Genomic DNA, 17,462 nt, shown 5'->3' with positions numbered 1-17,462 from the left:
GGGTAAAAATTTTATAAAACCTACTCTTTTTATGCACAGGGCATTTCATACTTTTAAGTACTTGTCTAGGAGAATGCATCGTTGTTGAACAAAATAATCGTCAAGGCTTGAAGAAAGAAAACGTTTTGGAGGTAAATGAAGTGTGTAATTTGGTATATCTCGCAGACGGCGGTGCAATTGCTCAAAGTTACGATACCTGCATGAAAGAAAAAATAAATTCGCCTGAGAACTTACAAAGACATGAAATCTTTAAGGGGGCTAAAATTTTGACATTGACCCCTTGTTCCCACAGACCAAAAGATCAAATATAATTGTTAAAAACACATGAAAGACAAAAATCAACTGGAAATCTAATGAACCACAGCAACCTCTTAGAGTATTAAAAATGTTTGATGTTATCTGACAAAGTATGATTACAATAGACTTTACCTTCTGTCAACAAACCACGTTTGATTTTCTGAATTTGTCACGGCAATGGAATAAACAGCAAAAGATTTAGACCCAACCTTCTCAAAATGGGCACCCAGGACCTGCAGATGCAATATCACATTTTAAAAATCTAAAAGCAATACAAATATAAGAATTTGCCCACTCTTTCAAAAATTGCCAGGTTGCAATACTCACCCAGCATTTCAGCTTGGAAACATGTTTATTTCCTGTCTGTGGACATAAATCTGTAGATGAACTTTCAGAATAATTGCAGTTATTAGCTTCACCTAGTTTCAAACCTTGTAATTTCTTTGACTCCCAAGCTTCTCCACCATCTGGTAAGCATGGCGTATCTACACTTTGCCAAGCATCTGATGGACTTCCACCACTCTTGGATTGCTTATTGTGGATCTTAAGTGTCTGGATTTTGTGCCTTGTATTCTCTTCTTGCTTTCTTGAAATTCTATCTTTCTCTAGCAATGTTTGATGACTGACATTTTTCCTACCATCTACATTTTGATTTTCTTTTCCACCAATGTCTGGGCTATTATCAAAACTTGATTCCAATGCCATTTTCTCAATGCTTTTCTTCATGAACTCTGTTGTCCCAAGTATTTCTGTTGTGGTAGACTTCCATGTTTCTCCCCATGGAATGGATTCCTGAACCTGCATAACATCTTCCTGCTTCGTAGTACCTTCTATATCTTGTCTAGGAACCAATAATTTTACAGAAGGCCCTGATTTCACATGAGCTATATCAATATCTTTTTTTCTATAGTTTCGACCTTTAGTCCAAAGATTGTCTAGGTTTTCAGGAGCAAGAACCTGAGTTCTTCTTTGTCTAACAGCATCTAATGTCTGTGCCCAATCTGCAGGTCGAGAATGTAAATAACTTGCAGTTTTGATTTGAAAATCTGAATGGCTGTCACAATGGGATGAGCTTACTCCTACTCCATGATCAATGCTTTGGACTGAATTTCTTTCCTTTGCAAATGCTTTACTCTCAACAGCTTCATTTAATCCTGGACCACTAACTTGTAAATCTTTTGAGATATTTTGACTCGCAACTCCTTTGGATGACTTGCTATCAGATGAACTAGCTGATTCCTTTCTGTATGGATTCTTGCCCTCTGATTCTTTTGTTGAAAGCACAACAAATTCAATAACCTCATTTATGAACCTGAAGATCATGCATATTCAAGAAACAATCTGTAAATTTATATTTTCGTTCAGGAACCAAGATTCCTGTTAGTGGAATAAAACAACTTGAAACATATAGTTTGAGTTATTGAACAAAAATTCTTATAATTGTTATAGAACTTTGATCTAAACGGCTATTTTCCAAAAAAATTAGAATAAACCTTCAGGAGAAAAATTTTGCATCTTTAAATCAATAATCAGGATCAGAAATCACTAATGTTCCTACAGCCAAAGTAGAAGTATCATGGAATCCATGTGGCCTCCTATCAATTGTCAGTTCAATGAAACCGAGGAATGTAGGAAACAAGGAAATATGTGACAGAGCAGTAAATTCAGTTCATCCTAGACTCCTCTTGATAACTAAGCAAATCAAGTTGTACTTTCAACCATTTGAACTTCACAATTGCAGTTCCTTATAACAAATGTCACTGAAAGTTAACATGAATAACCACAAAAACCTCTAATGCCCCTGCATAAAGCACACTAACTCCTATATAGTGATGTATGGAAAACTCTAAATTCTAACTATAAAATACCAGGAAGCAATGTGAAGAACCGTACGCATCTATTGAGGAGGACAGAAACCACAGGACCTACATATAAAGATCTCTTTCATTTTATATCAAGCATTCAGGACAATTAAATAACAGAAATGAATATACAAGTCTACTGCGTTACAGATTAGATGGCTTCTTCTTCATATGATATTATTATTGTTATATTTGTTATAACTTCTTAAAAGTGTTGTAAGCATTAAGTTATGTAATATGTCATGTATAACTTGTTGACTTTTGGTGTCCTTGTGATCCAAAAGCTGTAGGTTTGTGTTAGTGTGTTAGTTAAACTTGGATTATATTATATTTATAATCTGTTGTTCTTTATGATTTATTCTTAAGTTATGTTATTAACATGTATATGTCTTGTGTTAGTAACTCGTTTGGGTCTTAGTTTTCCCATAGGATGATTTGGAAAGATGTAAGGAGAAGACTTTTATATAGCCTTTTCTATTCTTTGTAAAATTAATCTGGCAAATTCAGTTTTGTATTCTGATGGGTTTTTCAAAAATCAAAGCGTTAAATTGTGCAACCTATGATTTTTCCTTGGGGTTTGATTTCAACAAGTAGAATTGAAGTCAAAGAAGGATGGAGTAGGTTGAAGTAGCAGTTTGCAACTATTATAGTCATAGACACTTTTACAGATGAAAGTTTCCAGGTTCATCCTTTTGCAATTTCACTCGGTGTTTTCTCTCAGGGTTTCCCTCCCAGAAATCTGTCTAGAAAAACCCTCAGCTTCATTCTGCCATTTGTGCAAGAGAAAGAACAGGAGCACAAACTTCCTTTCATGCCTCCATCCATACAAATGAAAATGAAGGACTCTGTGAATGGATGACATTGATTCTCGATCTGCTCATCTTATTGACACATCATCTGCTTCACAAACTCTTTTATTTACTTTCCCAGTCTCATGAGGAAGAGTTTTTCAAAAAATTAGAACATTTTCAATTTCAAACCAAAAGTAGGAAAAAATATAATATAAAGGATCAATTGATCAGCTTCATTAAATCCCGTAAAGGAGATAACTGTATTTGGTTGCTATTTGTATTTTTACCCAATTCGAGATTTCACAATATCCAGCTCAGGTTTGTTAATTTTCAATTGGATATTCAACGATTTTCCTTTCTTGATAATTTCAGCAAAACTCTTTCTGATTCTTGTAAAACACAGAAAAAACAATGTGCAAATTCAAAGAATCTACATGGAAGGTTTAAGTATGGTATGGTCTTATTGGATTCCCGATTCACCATTGATTTTACCCAGAAGTGTATTTGAATCCCTGAACTAACTTTGTGCTCAGAACAGAAACTATTGCCTCAAACCTCTTTAAAGAAAATCTATTATTTAAAATTTTGTATTGTGAAGACTGAACATAATTTATGTACTGTTTGAAATGAGGAGAATATGTGCCCAAGTCTCCTTATATCAGGCTATTGTGATTGAGCAACTCAAGTTGAAAATTGTTGAAATATAGCTAGGTCGTATCCCTTGATTGGGCCGACCTAGATTGGTAAATGTTTGATGGGCCTTCTTATGTGATTATATTATGAAGCTGGTGAATGTTAAAGGGCAGACCCTATTTGGGCGCTCAACTTGTGTAACTTGTAATTGGGTCTAGCCCTAAATGGGCATTGTAACTTGTGATTCATGCTGGGCCCTAAATGGGTGATACAATGTAACTTGTTAATGTGATAGGGCTGATCCTATAATATGTAACTTGTAATTATTATGGGTCGGACCCTATTTTGGGTGCCAACTTTAATACATTTGATTTATGCTAGCCGACTTAAAGAATTAAAGGTCAAGTCGACGATAAGTACAAAGTACTTATCATTGTTCATCATCATCTTTTAGTGAAACTATCTCTGCAATATACAACAGCGAACATCTGTAGATGGACAGTGAACACTGTTGGAAGCAACAGCGAACACCCTTGAAGGTCAGTTAACTCCATCCGAAGGGTAGCAAACCTTCCCTTCTGACAGCAGTCTTCACTTAAAGGTCAGCGAACTGTCATTGAAGGCTGTGGACATCATCAGCGAACTTCATCCTTGTGACAGCAACATCTGCAGATAAGTTCACTGTGTTTAGTTTGCTGATAGCTTCAAGTGTTGAAGCTCAACTGTAAAGAAACAATTGGTTATTGTTTAATAAAGATCTGAGATATTGTAGCTGGGTTTTTCACCTCCACGAGGGAGGTTTTCCCAGGGTATAAGCGTGTTATGTGTGTGCCTTATTTTAGTTTGGTTTTCTGTTCTATACTGTTAATCTGATCACTAAAAACTAACAAAAATAACAAGCAAAAGATGTCATATAGGTTTGATCTATATTGTTTTTTAGTATTTACCACTGTTGGGATCATTGACTGAAAAAATGATATTTTAAGCAGTAGATGTTTCTGGCTTATTTATCTCTATAACTATAGTTGAAAGATCAATTTTTTACAGTATATAGGTGAGGGTAACAAGCATGTTAGCATCTTCTGGAAAGGATATACTCAAGTAACCCATGAGATTGTAATCAAATGGGTTTAGTGTTCAATAGTTTTTGATGTGGAAAATGAAGTTTGGCGGATCCACCAGAAGGATGGAAAACCATTCCCATCTTCAGTTAGCTCAGAGATTGGATGTACTACTTGAGAGGCAGCTTTGGTAGGAGTAGATGGTTTTTTATTTAAGTTTGATGCGTGTTACTGTTTTGGCTTTCCAGTGTTCAGTGTTCTCATTTTGGTTGTTTCGTTTCTGAGTTTTGATGGAGAGTGGAGGTGGTGTAAATGCTATTATTTTCCCCTCAACAACCGCTGGGGGAAGAGGTTTCAGTGATCAGTCAATCATGGTGATTGGTACAGATTGACAGGCATTGCTCACAAAAGGGTGGGGAGCAACAGGATCAAGTAATATTAGGGGATGTTACCCAATGATTATATGTACAGGTTGATCAGCAAGACATGGTCACTTTGGTTGCTGTTGAGTAGCATGTGTTGTTTACATCGAATAATTATTAATAACAGTCCACGGCCAGAAAATTGTTAAAATGCTTCATTTTTCATAATTTCTTCTTCCACCTCTCACTCTTTCAACACTTTGACAGCATTCAATTCATTTGCAAGTGATTACAAGGATTATGCATGACCTTGGACTGCTGGTGACTGATAAGTAGTTTTGGCAGCATTTGCAAGAAATGTAACATAACAATTTCCTTCCTTCTGTTTTTTATTTTCAGATTTTTGTTTTGTTTTTCCCTCTAATTCTAGGGTTTTAATATTCTCTATCTTCTTCTTTTTCAATTATTTGACTAGTTTCTAGGGATAACATTTTATAATCTTTTATTTTTTATTCAAGTTAGGATTTCAAATTCAGTTTTTGTTTGAGATATGGCATCATGTGGCAACCCTACAGACCTTGCTTGGAAGCAAGAAACCCAGAAAGATCAGAGGCATCACCGCTTCAAATATCATCTTGCACAAATCCATGTACAAGATGTTTTTCTTTGTGATACAATAGAGCTCGATGATATATGAGGGTTATGGCCCTCCTTTCTTCATATGAGGCAGAGTAGTAGAATGGCAGCGGAAAATGTATTGGCATGATATGTTATTATGAATCTGATTACATATGATGTGTAATGGACACTAGATTCTTATGTTTGAGATTTATGAGCATATGATTGTTGAAGCTAACACTAATTAATAGTAAGTAATAACTATGACCAATGATGTGCATTGAACTTTGTTTATCTATGAATGAATGGAAAATTACTTATTAATTATCTAAAGTCATTTTTTTTCAATATTCACATTTTTAAGATTGTTTTGTAAATGCATGTTCTTTTTTATGTTCAAAACTTTTGTCAAGGGGACAAGTCCAAATCAAATTTGGATCCACCTAGCTTTGCTAAGTCACCAGTTTTTAAACTATTATATAGATGGTCAAAGGCACATTGAGTTGATGATACTTCAACATGGTAATGTCAAGGTGAGATCGCTAACTGACCAATACTAATTACAAAAGACCAAGATATTTAGAGTTGCAGAACAGCTATCAGATGCTCTTGATCATTAGGATTTACCCCTTTTGGATCAAGGGAAGGTTTGTTGGCTTTTGGAATCCTTATGATCCAAAAATCATAGGTCTGTGTTACTGTGTTACTTAACCTAGCTTTGCTAAGTCACCAGTTTTTAAACTATAATATAGATGGTCAAAGGCATGTTGAGTTGATGATACTTCAACATGTTAATGTCCAGGTGAGAGTCACTAACTGACCAATACTAATTACAAAAGACCAAGATATTTAGAGTTGCAGAACAGCTATCAGATGCTCTTGATCATTAGGATTTAACCCTCTTGGATCAAGGGGTGGTTTGTTGGCTTTTGGAATCCTTAAGATCCAAAAATCATAGGTTCGTGTTACTGTGTTACTTAGCTTAGATTATATTTACAATCTCTAGCTCTTTATGTTTCGTTCTAATGTTAGATTAGTAATGTGTTAATGTCTTGTGTGTGTGTGTGTGTTGTTTGAGAATTGGTTTTCCTATAGAGTGGTTCAGGAAGTTGTAATGGTAAAGCTTTTATATAGCCTTTGCTATTCTTTGTTAAATTATAAGTGAATTCAGATTTGCAATGACATTGTGTTATTCAAAATGTAAAATTTGTGTATTACATGCTTTTTCCTTTGGGCTAGATTTCAACATAAGCTTGACCCAGAGATCAGAAAATCACCAAACTCGGCGAGTCTGAGTCCGAGACATGCTCGCCAAGTCTCTGGAACTCAGACTCGGACTCATCCGAGTCTGGCGAGCAAACTCGCCAGACTCGCCGAGTTGGCGAGTCTGGCAAAAACTTGCCACACTCGGCGAGTCCTGTGCCTGGGACTCGGTTGGCAGCAAGGCCCAAAAAAGGCCAAAAAAAAGCATTTTTATAAGATTTTTTAACTTCTTTTTTTTATGTTATTTATCTTCCAACCCTAAAAGTGAACTTCATTTCATTCATTTGGAAAAATAGGAGGAGAAAAGTGAGTTGTGAAGAAAAACAAGGGTGCATTGAAGAAAAACCAGCAAGGAGGAAGCTCAAGTTTTCTTCAATTTATCACATTGGGGCTGCATTGTGTTTGGATTTGGTGCATCAAGAGTTGGATAGGAAGAGTTTGCAGCTCATTTCAAGCTTGTTGTAAGAGGTAAAATTGTTTTTTTGAAAAAAAATTTGTTTCTTGTTTTTTGTTTCTTGTATGCAAAAATTTACAAACCCTACCTTAGTTTTTTTGAATATATGTATTAATTTCATTTTGTATTTGTAATGTTTTATTGCAGCAAACTTCACTTTATTATTTGCCTCAACTTCAAGTTTCACAAAACTATCCTAAAATGTCTACTTCAACTTCTAGACCCCCCATTAGAAAGGACCCTGCTTGGAAATATCATGAGGATTTTCCAAAGCAAGGAAAGGGGCAAACATAATGTACATTTTGGAAAACAATATTCCATGGAGGTATATATAGACTGAAATACCATATTTTTGGTGTGCGTGGACATGATGCCGAACCATGCCTATAAGCACTCCCTGAGGTCGTACATGAATGTTATGTAATGGTTGAGGAAATTGAAAGGAAAAAAAAACAAAAGGAGAATCGAGCGGCCATTGGGAGAGAGGCAACTTTAGGAAGAGGGACACAGTTAGGTTGTGTTGGAGGCTCTTCTTCCTTACCTTCATATCGTCCCACTCAGTTTGCTACTACTGGTGCTTCTGCTTCTACTTCTATAAGTGGCAGTTCCACCACCACTTCTCATGCTCCTAGCACTAGTAGTTGTAGTGGGAGTGTTAGCATTGGACCTAGGATTTGTAAATCTAGGTTGGATACCTTCTTTGTGCCTCGCACTACTCCTGGGTCCCAACAATCGCTTGAGGGCATGGGTTGGAACAAGGAGGTCCATGATGCCGCTAAAATGGCAGTTGGCAGGTTTTGGACCTACAGCAGTATTTCACTCTTTGCAGCCAGGTGAATGTTTTATAACTTTTATGTTTGATTGTTTTAATTTTTATACTTAACTTATCTCATTGAGTTTATTTGCGACAAGTCTCCTTATTGGCAAGAAATGGTTGATGCCCTTACCATATGAGGGGTGGAGTTCAAAGCCCCTACTGAGAGTAATTTGAGGGGACCCATTTTTTCTCAAATGGTGAATGATGTGAAGAAGGATTTAGATGAACAACGCCAGATATGGAGCACTAAAGGTTGCACCATCATGACTAATGGTTGGACAGATAGGAGAAATAGAACTCTCCTTAATTTTCTTGTTTCTTTTGCAGGTGATTGATTAATTTTAGTTTCATAGTCTTTAATTTTTTAATTTTTATCTAATGGTTTATTCAATGATCATTGACCTAGCTTTATTTTTTTATTTCAGGGGGCATCGTTTCCATCAAGTCCATTGATGCCTCCGCCCATTGCAAGAATGCCACCTACCTATGTGAGCAGATAGAGGAGGTGATTGATGAGGTGGGTGAGAAGAACATAGTACAGGTGGTGACCGACAATGCAGCAAATTATGCTGTCTTGGGTAAACTTTTGATTACAAACTAATTTTGTTTGCAAATTAATTACTATCTTGTGGTTTGTACCTCCATTAATTACAATTTACAATGCAACAAATTATGTTGCTGCAGGTAGACTATTGATGGAGAGGCACCCATCTATAGTTTGGACTCCATGTGTTGCTCATTGCATTGACCTCATGTTGGAGGATATTGGAAAACTCCCATGGGTAGAGAGATGTGTAGAAAGGGCAAGAAATGTGTGCAAATTTCTATATAATCATTCATGGGTGTTGGCTCTTATGAGACAATACACAGAGCAGAAGGAGTTAGCTCGTCCATGAATCACAAGATTTGCCACAAACTTCATCACATTGCAGTCCATGCTTAGCTCTAAGTCGGCCTTGAGACGTATGATTGTTGGTGAGGAGTGGTCTTCCTCATCCTATGCTACACCCCTACAAGGAAAGATATGGCAGACTGCATTTTTGATGAGCGAGACTTTTGGGTCCCTTGTGATGAGATAGTGAAGGTAATTTTTTTATAAATTCTACAATTTAACTTCATGTTTTATAACTTATTATATGTATTCTCTGAAAAATAAATTGAATGAATGATTCAATAATTGGATGATTACATTGAAAGATATACACACGTATATATAGAGGTTACAAGACGATGTTCTATAATTAGAACATAACGTTAAAGTAAAAGATTAAAGAGCTAAAAGCTAAATTAAGCTTAAAAGCTAATTAACTAAAAAGAAAAAGCTAAATGCTAAATAAAGCTTAAAAGCGAATTAACTAGAAAGAAAAAGCTAAATGCTAAATAAAGCTTAAAAGCTAATTAACTAAAAAGCTAAATGACCATTAAACAAGGAACTAAATATAGGTGACTAAAATATAATTAAATATTCTAATACACTCCCTTAATGATCATGCTATCTATCACACCAAGCTGCACTCTAAATTTGAGAAACTTTGTCGGGCTCAAGGACTTGGTGAGGTTATCTGCAGTCTGATCTTCTGTGGGAATGTACTGCAGTATCACTGATCCATCTTTAAAATGCTGGCGGATGAAATGACAATGAAGCTCCACATGCTTTGTCCGCTCATGGAAGACTGGATTTTTGGCTAATTTTAGAACCCCTTGATTATCACAAAACAAGGGAGTAGGTCCTGGTTGAGACATTTGCATGTCTGCAAGCATCCTACGTAGCCAAATTGCCTCACATGTTGCCTTAACAATTCCCCGATACTCTGCTTCGGTTGAGGAAAGAGCTATTGCCTGTTGCTTCTTGCTGGTCCATGTGACTACACCTGTACCCAAGCTGAAAACATGCCCAGAAGTTGACTTTCTGTCATCAACACAACCTGCCCAATCTGAGTCTGTAAAACCAACCAGCCTAGGATCTTTGCTTCTATTGTACAGAATGCCAAAATCAGGAGTGCCCTTCACATATCTAAGCACACGCTTCGCTGCAACCCAATGTTCAACTTTTGGGGCTGCCATGAAGCGAGAAATATAGCTCACAGCATAACTGATGTCAGGTCTAGTGGCGGTGAGATAGATGAGGCTGCCCACTAGTTGCTTGAATGAAGACTCATCCACTACAGGTGAATCTGATTTGGCTGATAATTTGAGCCCTATCTCCATAGGTGTAGATGCAAGTTTACAATCTTGCATTCGAAACTTATTTAGTAGGCTCTTGGCATACTTTGACTAAGAAATGAATATGTGGCTATCAGTCTGCCAAACTTCTACACTGAGACAATAATGGAGAAGTCCCAAATCTGTCATATCAAAATGCTGACACAAATTTTGTTTGACCTACATGATCAGATGTGCTGCATTGCCAGTAATGATGAGATCATCAACATAGACTACTAGAAATAGAATATCATCACTAATATGTTTGACATACAAATTGGGATCTGAAGGACCCCTCTGAAAGCCTTGATCAATCAAGTACTTATCAATTTTGATGTACCATGCACGAGGAGCCTGTTTGAGGCCATAGAGTGCTTTGACTAGTCTACATACCTGGTGTTCCTTACTGGCAACCTTGAAACCTGGAGGCTACGTCATGTAGACTTCTTCCTACAAATCACCATTGAGAAAGGCACTCTTGACGTCCATTTGATGGACTTTCCATCCAAATTGAGCTGAGAGAGCGAGAACAAGCCTAATGGTACTCATCTTGGCTGTGGGAGCAAATGTCTCCTCATAGTCGATGCCCTCCTTCTGTGAAAACCCTTTTGCCACCAACCGAGCCTTGTACTTATCAAGGCTCCCATCAGCTTTATACTTGACTTTAAACACCCATTTGCAGCCAATGGGCTTCTTTCTTGGAGGAAGATCGGACAATACCCAAGTGTTGTTTTTCAGAAGACTATGTTGCTCCACTGCCATAGCCTTTTCCCATTCAGGTACACCTTTAGCCTCTATATGTTTGAGGCTCATAAATACCGTGAATGTTGGCCATAAGAGCAAAATTAACTGTGTGTTGCTGGCTCTTACCTCTAACTGATCTACCCTCAATGGCTCATCATCATGAAGATCACCACTGGTCTTGGCCCACCACTTAGGCCGCAGAGTAGAAGTACCAACATCTGCTGCAGGATGAAGAAGATTACCTGGAATATCTGGAGCAAGCTCCTCTAGATGTGGATCGAGAAGATCCTGAGGAAAGTCAGGGGGTACAATGTCATGCCTGGGAGACCCCACAACTTCAGAGTCAACTAAATCCCTCCCATCGGGTGGAGCTAAGGGAAGACGAACACCCATACTTACAGCCTTTGGAGGGTGATTTGCAGTGCTCAAATCAGGAGAGGAAGGCTGAAAAGGCCCTCTTTCTTCATCAAATACTACATCTCGACTGAATATGAGGTGATTAGTGTCTATATCAACCAGCCGATATGCCTTGTGGTTGTCACTATAGCCGATGAACATCAATTTCTGACTCTTTGGATCCAGTTTGGTGTGCGTGGCATCTGGAATCCAAACATAAGTTGTAGAGCCAAAAACTTTCAAATGACTGATTTTGGGCTTCCTGCCAGACCAAGCTTCCTCTAGAGTCATCTTCTTAACGGCCTTTGTGGGAGACCGGTTCAGAAGGTAGACTGCAGTGAAGACCGCTTCCGCCCAAAAGTGTTTTGGAACATTTCTATGCTCCAACATAGACCGAGCCATCTCAGTGATTGTACGGTTCTTGCGCTCAACAACACCGTTCTGTTGTGGGGTGTAAGGTGTGGTAAGTTGATGCTTAATGCCATGTGATGCACAAAAGTTGGTGAACTCTGTAGAACAAAATTCCCCTCCATTGTTGGACCAAAGAGTGACTATCTAACAACTAGACTCTTTTTCCACTAAGGCCTTAAACGTTTGAAGCATGGTGAACACCTCTAATTTCTGCTTAAGGAAATAAACCCACATGCATCTACTGAAATCATCAATAAATAATAGAAAATACCTGCATCCAGTGACTGATGGAGTGTTCATGGGACCACAAATGTCTGCATGAACGAGTTGCAAGACCTTGGATGCTCTCCATGCATCTCCATCTGAAAACGGAGTGCTATGCTGCTTTCCAGCTTGACACGCTCCGCAAACTCCATAATTTTGAGTTTGAATCTCAGGTAATCCTACAACTAGATCCTCTCGAACCAACTGAGAGAGATAGTGGACATTGAGATGCCCATATTGTTGATGCCAAAGAGTGCTGATGGAAGTACTCCTAGCTGCCATGGCGAGCTCCTGAGAACCAGTAGAATCAACAAGTCTATAAAGACCATGATCCTCAATACCAACTTCAACTGTAGTGCAAGTCTCCCTATCAACAATGCTGCACTTGTGCAACCCAAAGGCGACATCCAACTGTGGTGCATGCTGCTTAATCTGACTGACTGACAGTAGATTGAGCTCCATACCAGGTACAAAGTATACATTGAGGAATATTAAATCCCTCCCACCAGATGAAATCTGAACGTTGCCCTTGCCGACATCAGTATACTATTCGCCTCCACGAAAGATCACTGAATCAGTGAAAGGCATGTACTCTGTAAACCAATCCCGACGATGTGTGAAATGTCAAGAGGCTCCAGAGTCAATGTACCATGCTGATGATTGAACATCATTAGAGGAGGTTTGGGCCATGAACGCATAGAAGGCAGATTCCTTCTGATCAGGATGCGTGGCAGAATTGGCTTTCTGCTTGGACCCTCCCTGTTTGGATTGCTGGGATGCTATCAATTTCCAGCAATCTTTCACCAAATGGCCATATATATGACGGTAGGAACACTGTAAGCTCTTCTTTTTGGAAGACTGTTGAGGTTGACCTTGACCTTGTCCTTTCTACTGGAAGGACGAAGCTTTACCCTTGTACTTATGCGAAGCTGAGGCTGTGAAAACCTGTTCAGTGGATGAACTAGCGCTGCTTCCAAACTGTTGCTTCCATCGATCCTGTTGTAGCAGCTTGTTGCAAAGATCAGGAAACTTCCAATCAACACTAGCAGAGGAGATATTGAGCATATCAATGAAATGCTCGTAGGATCTGGGAAGGCTTTTCAGCGTGATCACTACCATATCCTCTTCCACCATGGTTCGGCCTATAGCTTCTAACTGATCACGGATGTCCTTGATCTTCATAAGATGTGCCTGGATAGATGACTTCTCATCCATCATGATAGAAAACAACATATTCTTCAGAAAGAAAGCTCGGCTCTTGTCGGACGTTTCATGAAGATCCTTCAAAAGATCCCAGATCTCTTTTGCTGTTTTACCTGAAGGCACCTGTGGGAGTTGATCATCTGTGATGGAGAGTTTGATAAGCATAACAGCCTCTCGATTCTTCACATCATGTTTGTCTTGATCATCACCTGTTGTTCTAGGACGAGATTCCTTGCCCAAAACAAGCGGATCAAGGCAACGATACTCAAAGATGGTAAGCTTACCCTGTTTCCAGGTGTTGTAGTTGCGGCCGTTGAACTTCTGACTGTGTTCCAACATGATGTTGGTTAATGATGCCATCACGGAAATCGAGGTTGATTGAGGTCAACTAAGTGAAAGCAAGAGACAAAAAATCTGATTTTTAAAAAAATCAGAATAGAAACAGCTGTTGAAAAAACTGAAACCCTATAGGAGAATTCTGGCATGAATTCTAAGGCACGAATTTCGAGGTTTGGAAGAAACCCAAAAATTAAAATTTTCTGCACACTTAAAATATAGCATAAATGGTGCCAAAAAAACAGCAAAAATCCCAACATCCACAAAAATAGCAAAAATTGTGAACTGGTTTTCAATTCCAAGGCAAATTTGCTGGCACAAAAAATGAGGCACAGAAAACAAGGCACCCAAAAAAATCTGAGACCAACCCAAAAAAACTCTCAAAAAACCCACTAAGAATCTGAAAACAGAATGTAGATCCGATGGCTCAAAAATTGAGGCACGAAAAACGATGCACCCAAAAAAATCTAACGACAACCCAATTGAGGCCTCGAAAAACCCACCAAGAATCTGCAACTAAAATAAAATTTCAACTTGAACTAAAGGGTCAAAACCCTAGTCGAAAATTGCAGAAACCCTAGGAAAATTTGCAACCTGCAAAAAAAACTGCCCAGGAAGAGAAAAATATCTGCTGTTTTTTTTTAAAAAACAGTTTTAAAAAAAATATCTTCAATAAAAACTTCGAAAAAAATTTAATAACAAAAATTTTCGAAATTTTTAATTTCCATGCTCTGATACCATGAAAAATAAATTGAATGAATGATTCAATAATCGGATGATTACATTGAAAGATATACACACGTATATATAGAGGTTACAAGACGATGTTCTATAATTAGAACATAACGTTAAAGTAAAAGATTAAAGAGCTAAAAGCTAATTAACTTAAAAGAAAAAGCTAAATGCTAAATAAAGCTTAAAAGCTAATTAACTAAAAAGCTAAATGACCATTAAACAAGGAACTAAATATAGGTGACTAAAATATAATTAAATATTCTAATATTCTCTTATTTGCTCATTTTTTTAAATTACACAATATTTTCAATTTTGCAGTTTGTTAAGCCCTTGGTGGTTTTGTTGCGAGTTGTGGATGGAGAAAAGCCCACAATGGGCTATATATATGAGGGCATGGATAGGGCAAAGGAGGGCATCAAATTCGTCTATGGAGGAGATGAGAGCAAGTATAGTCCCATTTGGGAGATCATTGATAGGACATGGCATCATCAGCTTCATAGGCCCATCCATGCAGCAGCCTATAATTTGAATCCGGCATTTTGTTTTATCCCTTCTTTCAAGGCTGATGTGGAGGTCCTTAATGGGCTATACTCAATCATGGAGATGATGGGACCTACTGGTACTACTCAGATAGAGCTTATTCGAGAACTACAGTTGTTCTCAGATGCACAAGAGGAGACCACCTCTCGTCTTGTCGCCAAAGACAGTAGGACAACTATGATGCCAGGTAAAAATAAATTGTAAGGCTTAATTTTAATTTTATTGTATATTGTAACTTGTTAAATGAGTTCATGAGTGAGATTGATTTTATTTATTTTTCTCATTTCAAACTCAGATCATTGGTGGAGCTTTTTTGGCCCAACGACACCAAATATTCAGAAGTTGGCCATTCACATCTTGAGCCAACCATGCAACGCATCAGGTTGTGAGCGCAATTAGAGTATGTTTGAGCACATACACTCCAAGGGGCGCAATAGATAATCTGTGGAGAAGATGAATGATCTCGTCTTTGTTCACTACAACCTCCACCTGAGAATGAGAAAGAATGCATTAGTTGACATCTCTCCTATCATTCTAGATGAGGTTGATCTTGAAGCAAAGTGGGCCAATGAGAGTCAGACAGATCCTAAGATTCCTGCGGTTGTCTTTAGTGATGATGACACTGATTGGATCGACCATGTAGATATAGAGGCTGAGGCTGTAGCCATGGCAGAGGAGCAGAGAGCACAAGCAGAGACAGGAAATACTGAGAGTGACACAGCTGTTCCTGATGTTGGTGAGCATGGCATGGTGTCACAGGGAGCGACTATGACCGCTAAATCATCCAAGACCTACCTTAAACGCCTTCGCAGGGGGCCAGGGCGAGAGGGTGCACGCTCCTCTGAGCCATAGACACTTTTAGATTAATGTAAACTCAGAAAATCAGAATTTAATTACTAACTAAATTGATTAAATGAATAGGTTATAGTTTTCCAGATTTAAGCATAACCAAGAAAAGAGCAAAATAAGTACAAGACACAATTACCCTGGGAAAACCTCCTAGGAGGAAAAACCCAGCCAGAAAAGATCCTCAGATCTAATTATGGATTGAATGCATATGAAGGTTACAACACTTATCTCAAGTAGTTGAAGATGATTGTACTTAGGACTGATAATGTCTTCCACAAGACTGCACTTTCATAAGCATCAAATTGTCACATCTGCCCCCTTTAACAGCAATCAGGTCCAAACCCTAGATCTGCAATATTTGCATATGAAGTCTGCTCTTTTATGGACTGCAGCCTTAGCACTCAGTTCACTCTCCACATTGATGAATTTCGCACCTTAACTAGCAGATGAAGTTCGCTTTAATGGCAGAGGTAATTCGCTGTAATGGCAGATACAATGTTGCTCCTTTAAGTTCGCATTAGGCAGGCACATATATTTCGCATGGAAAAACTAAATGAATAATTAATGATGTGAAGTTTGTGTTTATTTATATGTGGAGTAGTAGTCTTAATCATGTCAGCTTGCCTTTATAAATTAAAGTCCTTTAATTTATTAACCGAAATGCATAAGGATAGGGTTGGCCCTACGTTGGCGTGTTAGCTTGTATGTATGTGGCGTGGAGATGCAGCATGGGGTCTTCTTTAGATGCCGTGGGGTATAGGGCCCAGCCCTACACGTTGGGAAGGGGCTGGCCCCCTTGAGCGGATTCCAATGTTGCCCAAGGCAATTGGAATCCACTATTCCCTAATTATAATCAACACAAAATCAACAATAGGCTTGTAGTTGTATTTACCTTTGGTATTTGTGTGGAACATTTGATGATGATCATATGATGACATGGATTTTTTATTCCATGAGTTTTGTAATATTGTATACATTTGACAATATTTATATATTTATGTTTGTTATTTCCTTCAGCTACAATTTGCGTTTATGCTTATGTGATTGATGTATACTTGTGTATGTAATCAAATGAGTCGAGTTTGATGATGTTATTGTATCTTTAAGGTGTATTCAATAAAGGGTGCATGAAACAAGTTTTAAATCTTTAAAAATCTCTAAATTTCTTGAGTTTTTCACTTTCCCGAGTCCAGTCGAGTCTAACTCCGAGTCCCAAGCCCGAGTCCGATTCAGCGTTGCCGAGTCCGAGTCCCGTTTCTTTGGCTTGACCATACTCCACAAGAATGAATGAAGTCATTCAATTTTATGATATGCTGGACTTTGAATACTTCAATAGAATTCAATATTCTTCTCAATAAATTTCACTGTCATCCTTAACTAGCATCAGCAAAAGGGGGACAAAACACTCAATTTATAAAGCTCATCATGTATGAAACATCTAATCATAGCGAAACATCCTTTTGACATGCTCTCATTTCTTGATTGTTATACATCTCTTTGTCAGTGATGTCATACTCCACACTCTCTCCCCCAAGAGCTTGCAAAGACAACATGATGCTCTAACTTGAAATTGCAAGCTTGAGGAGATAACAATGAACCTTGGTAAAACTAAAGTTATGATCAA

At 38.0% G+C, this 17,462-nt stretch overlaps 1 protein-coding gene across 1 annotated transcript in view; it reads right to left on the bottom strand.

Annotated features, from left to right (window-relative positions):
- Positions 1-17,462, bottom strand: part of LOC131077555 (uncharacterized) — a 164,545-nt gene that overhangs the window by 121,046 nt on the left and 26,037 nt on the right. Inside the window, exons 5-7 of the mRNA XM_058015073.2 lie at positions 625-1,609; positions 430-530; positions 52-196 (exon numbers count right to left, since the gene is read on the bottom strand). Of these exons, the coding sequence (XP_057871056.1) occupies positions 52-196; positions 430-530; positions 625-1,609 (1,231 nt within the window). The remainder of the gene's footprint in view (positions 1-51; positions 197-429; positions 531-624; positions 1,610-17,462) is intronic.

This window comes from Cryptomeria japonica, chromosome 6 (assembly GCF_030272615.1).
Source record: "Cryptomeria japonica chromosome 6, Sugi_1.0, whole genome shotgun sequence".
Lineage (NCBI taxonomy): Eukaryota > Viridiplantae > Streptophyta > Pinopsida > Cupressales > Cupressaceae > Cryptomeria > Cryptomeria japonica.
The sequence above is the reverse complement of the archived record's forward strand: the minus strand, read 5'-3'. Positions and strand labels throughout refer to the sequence as shown.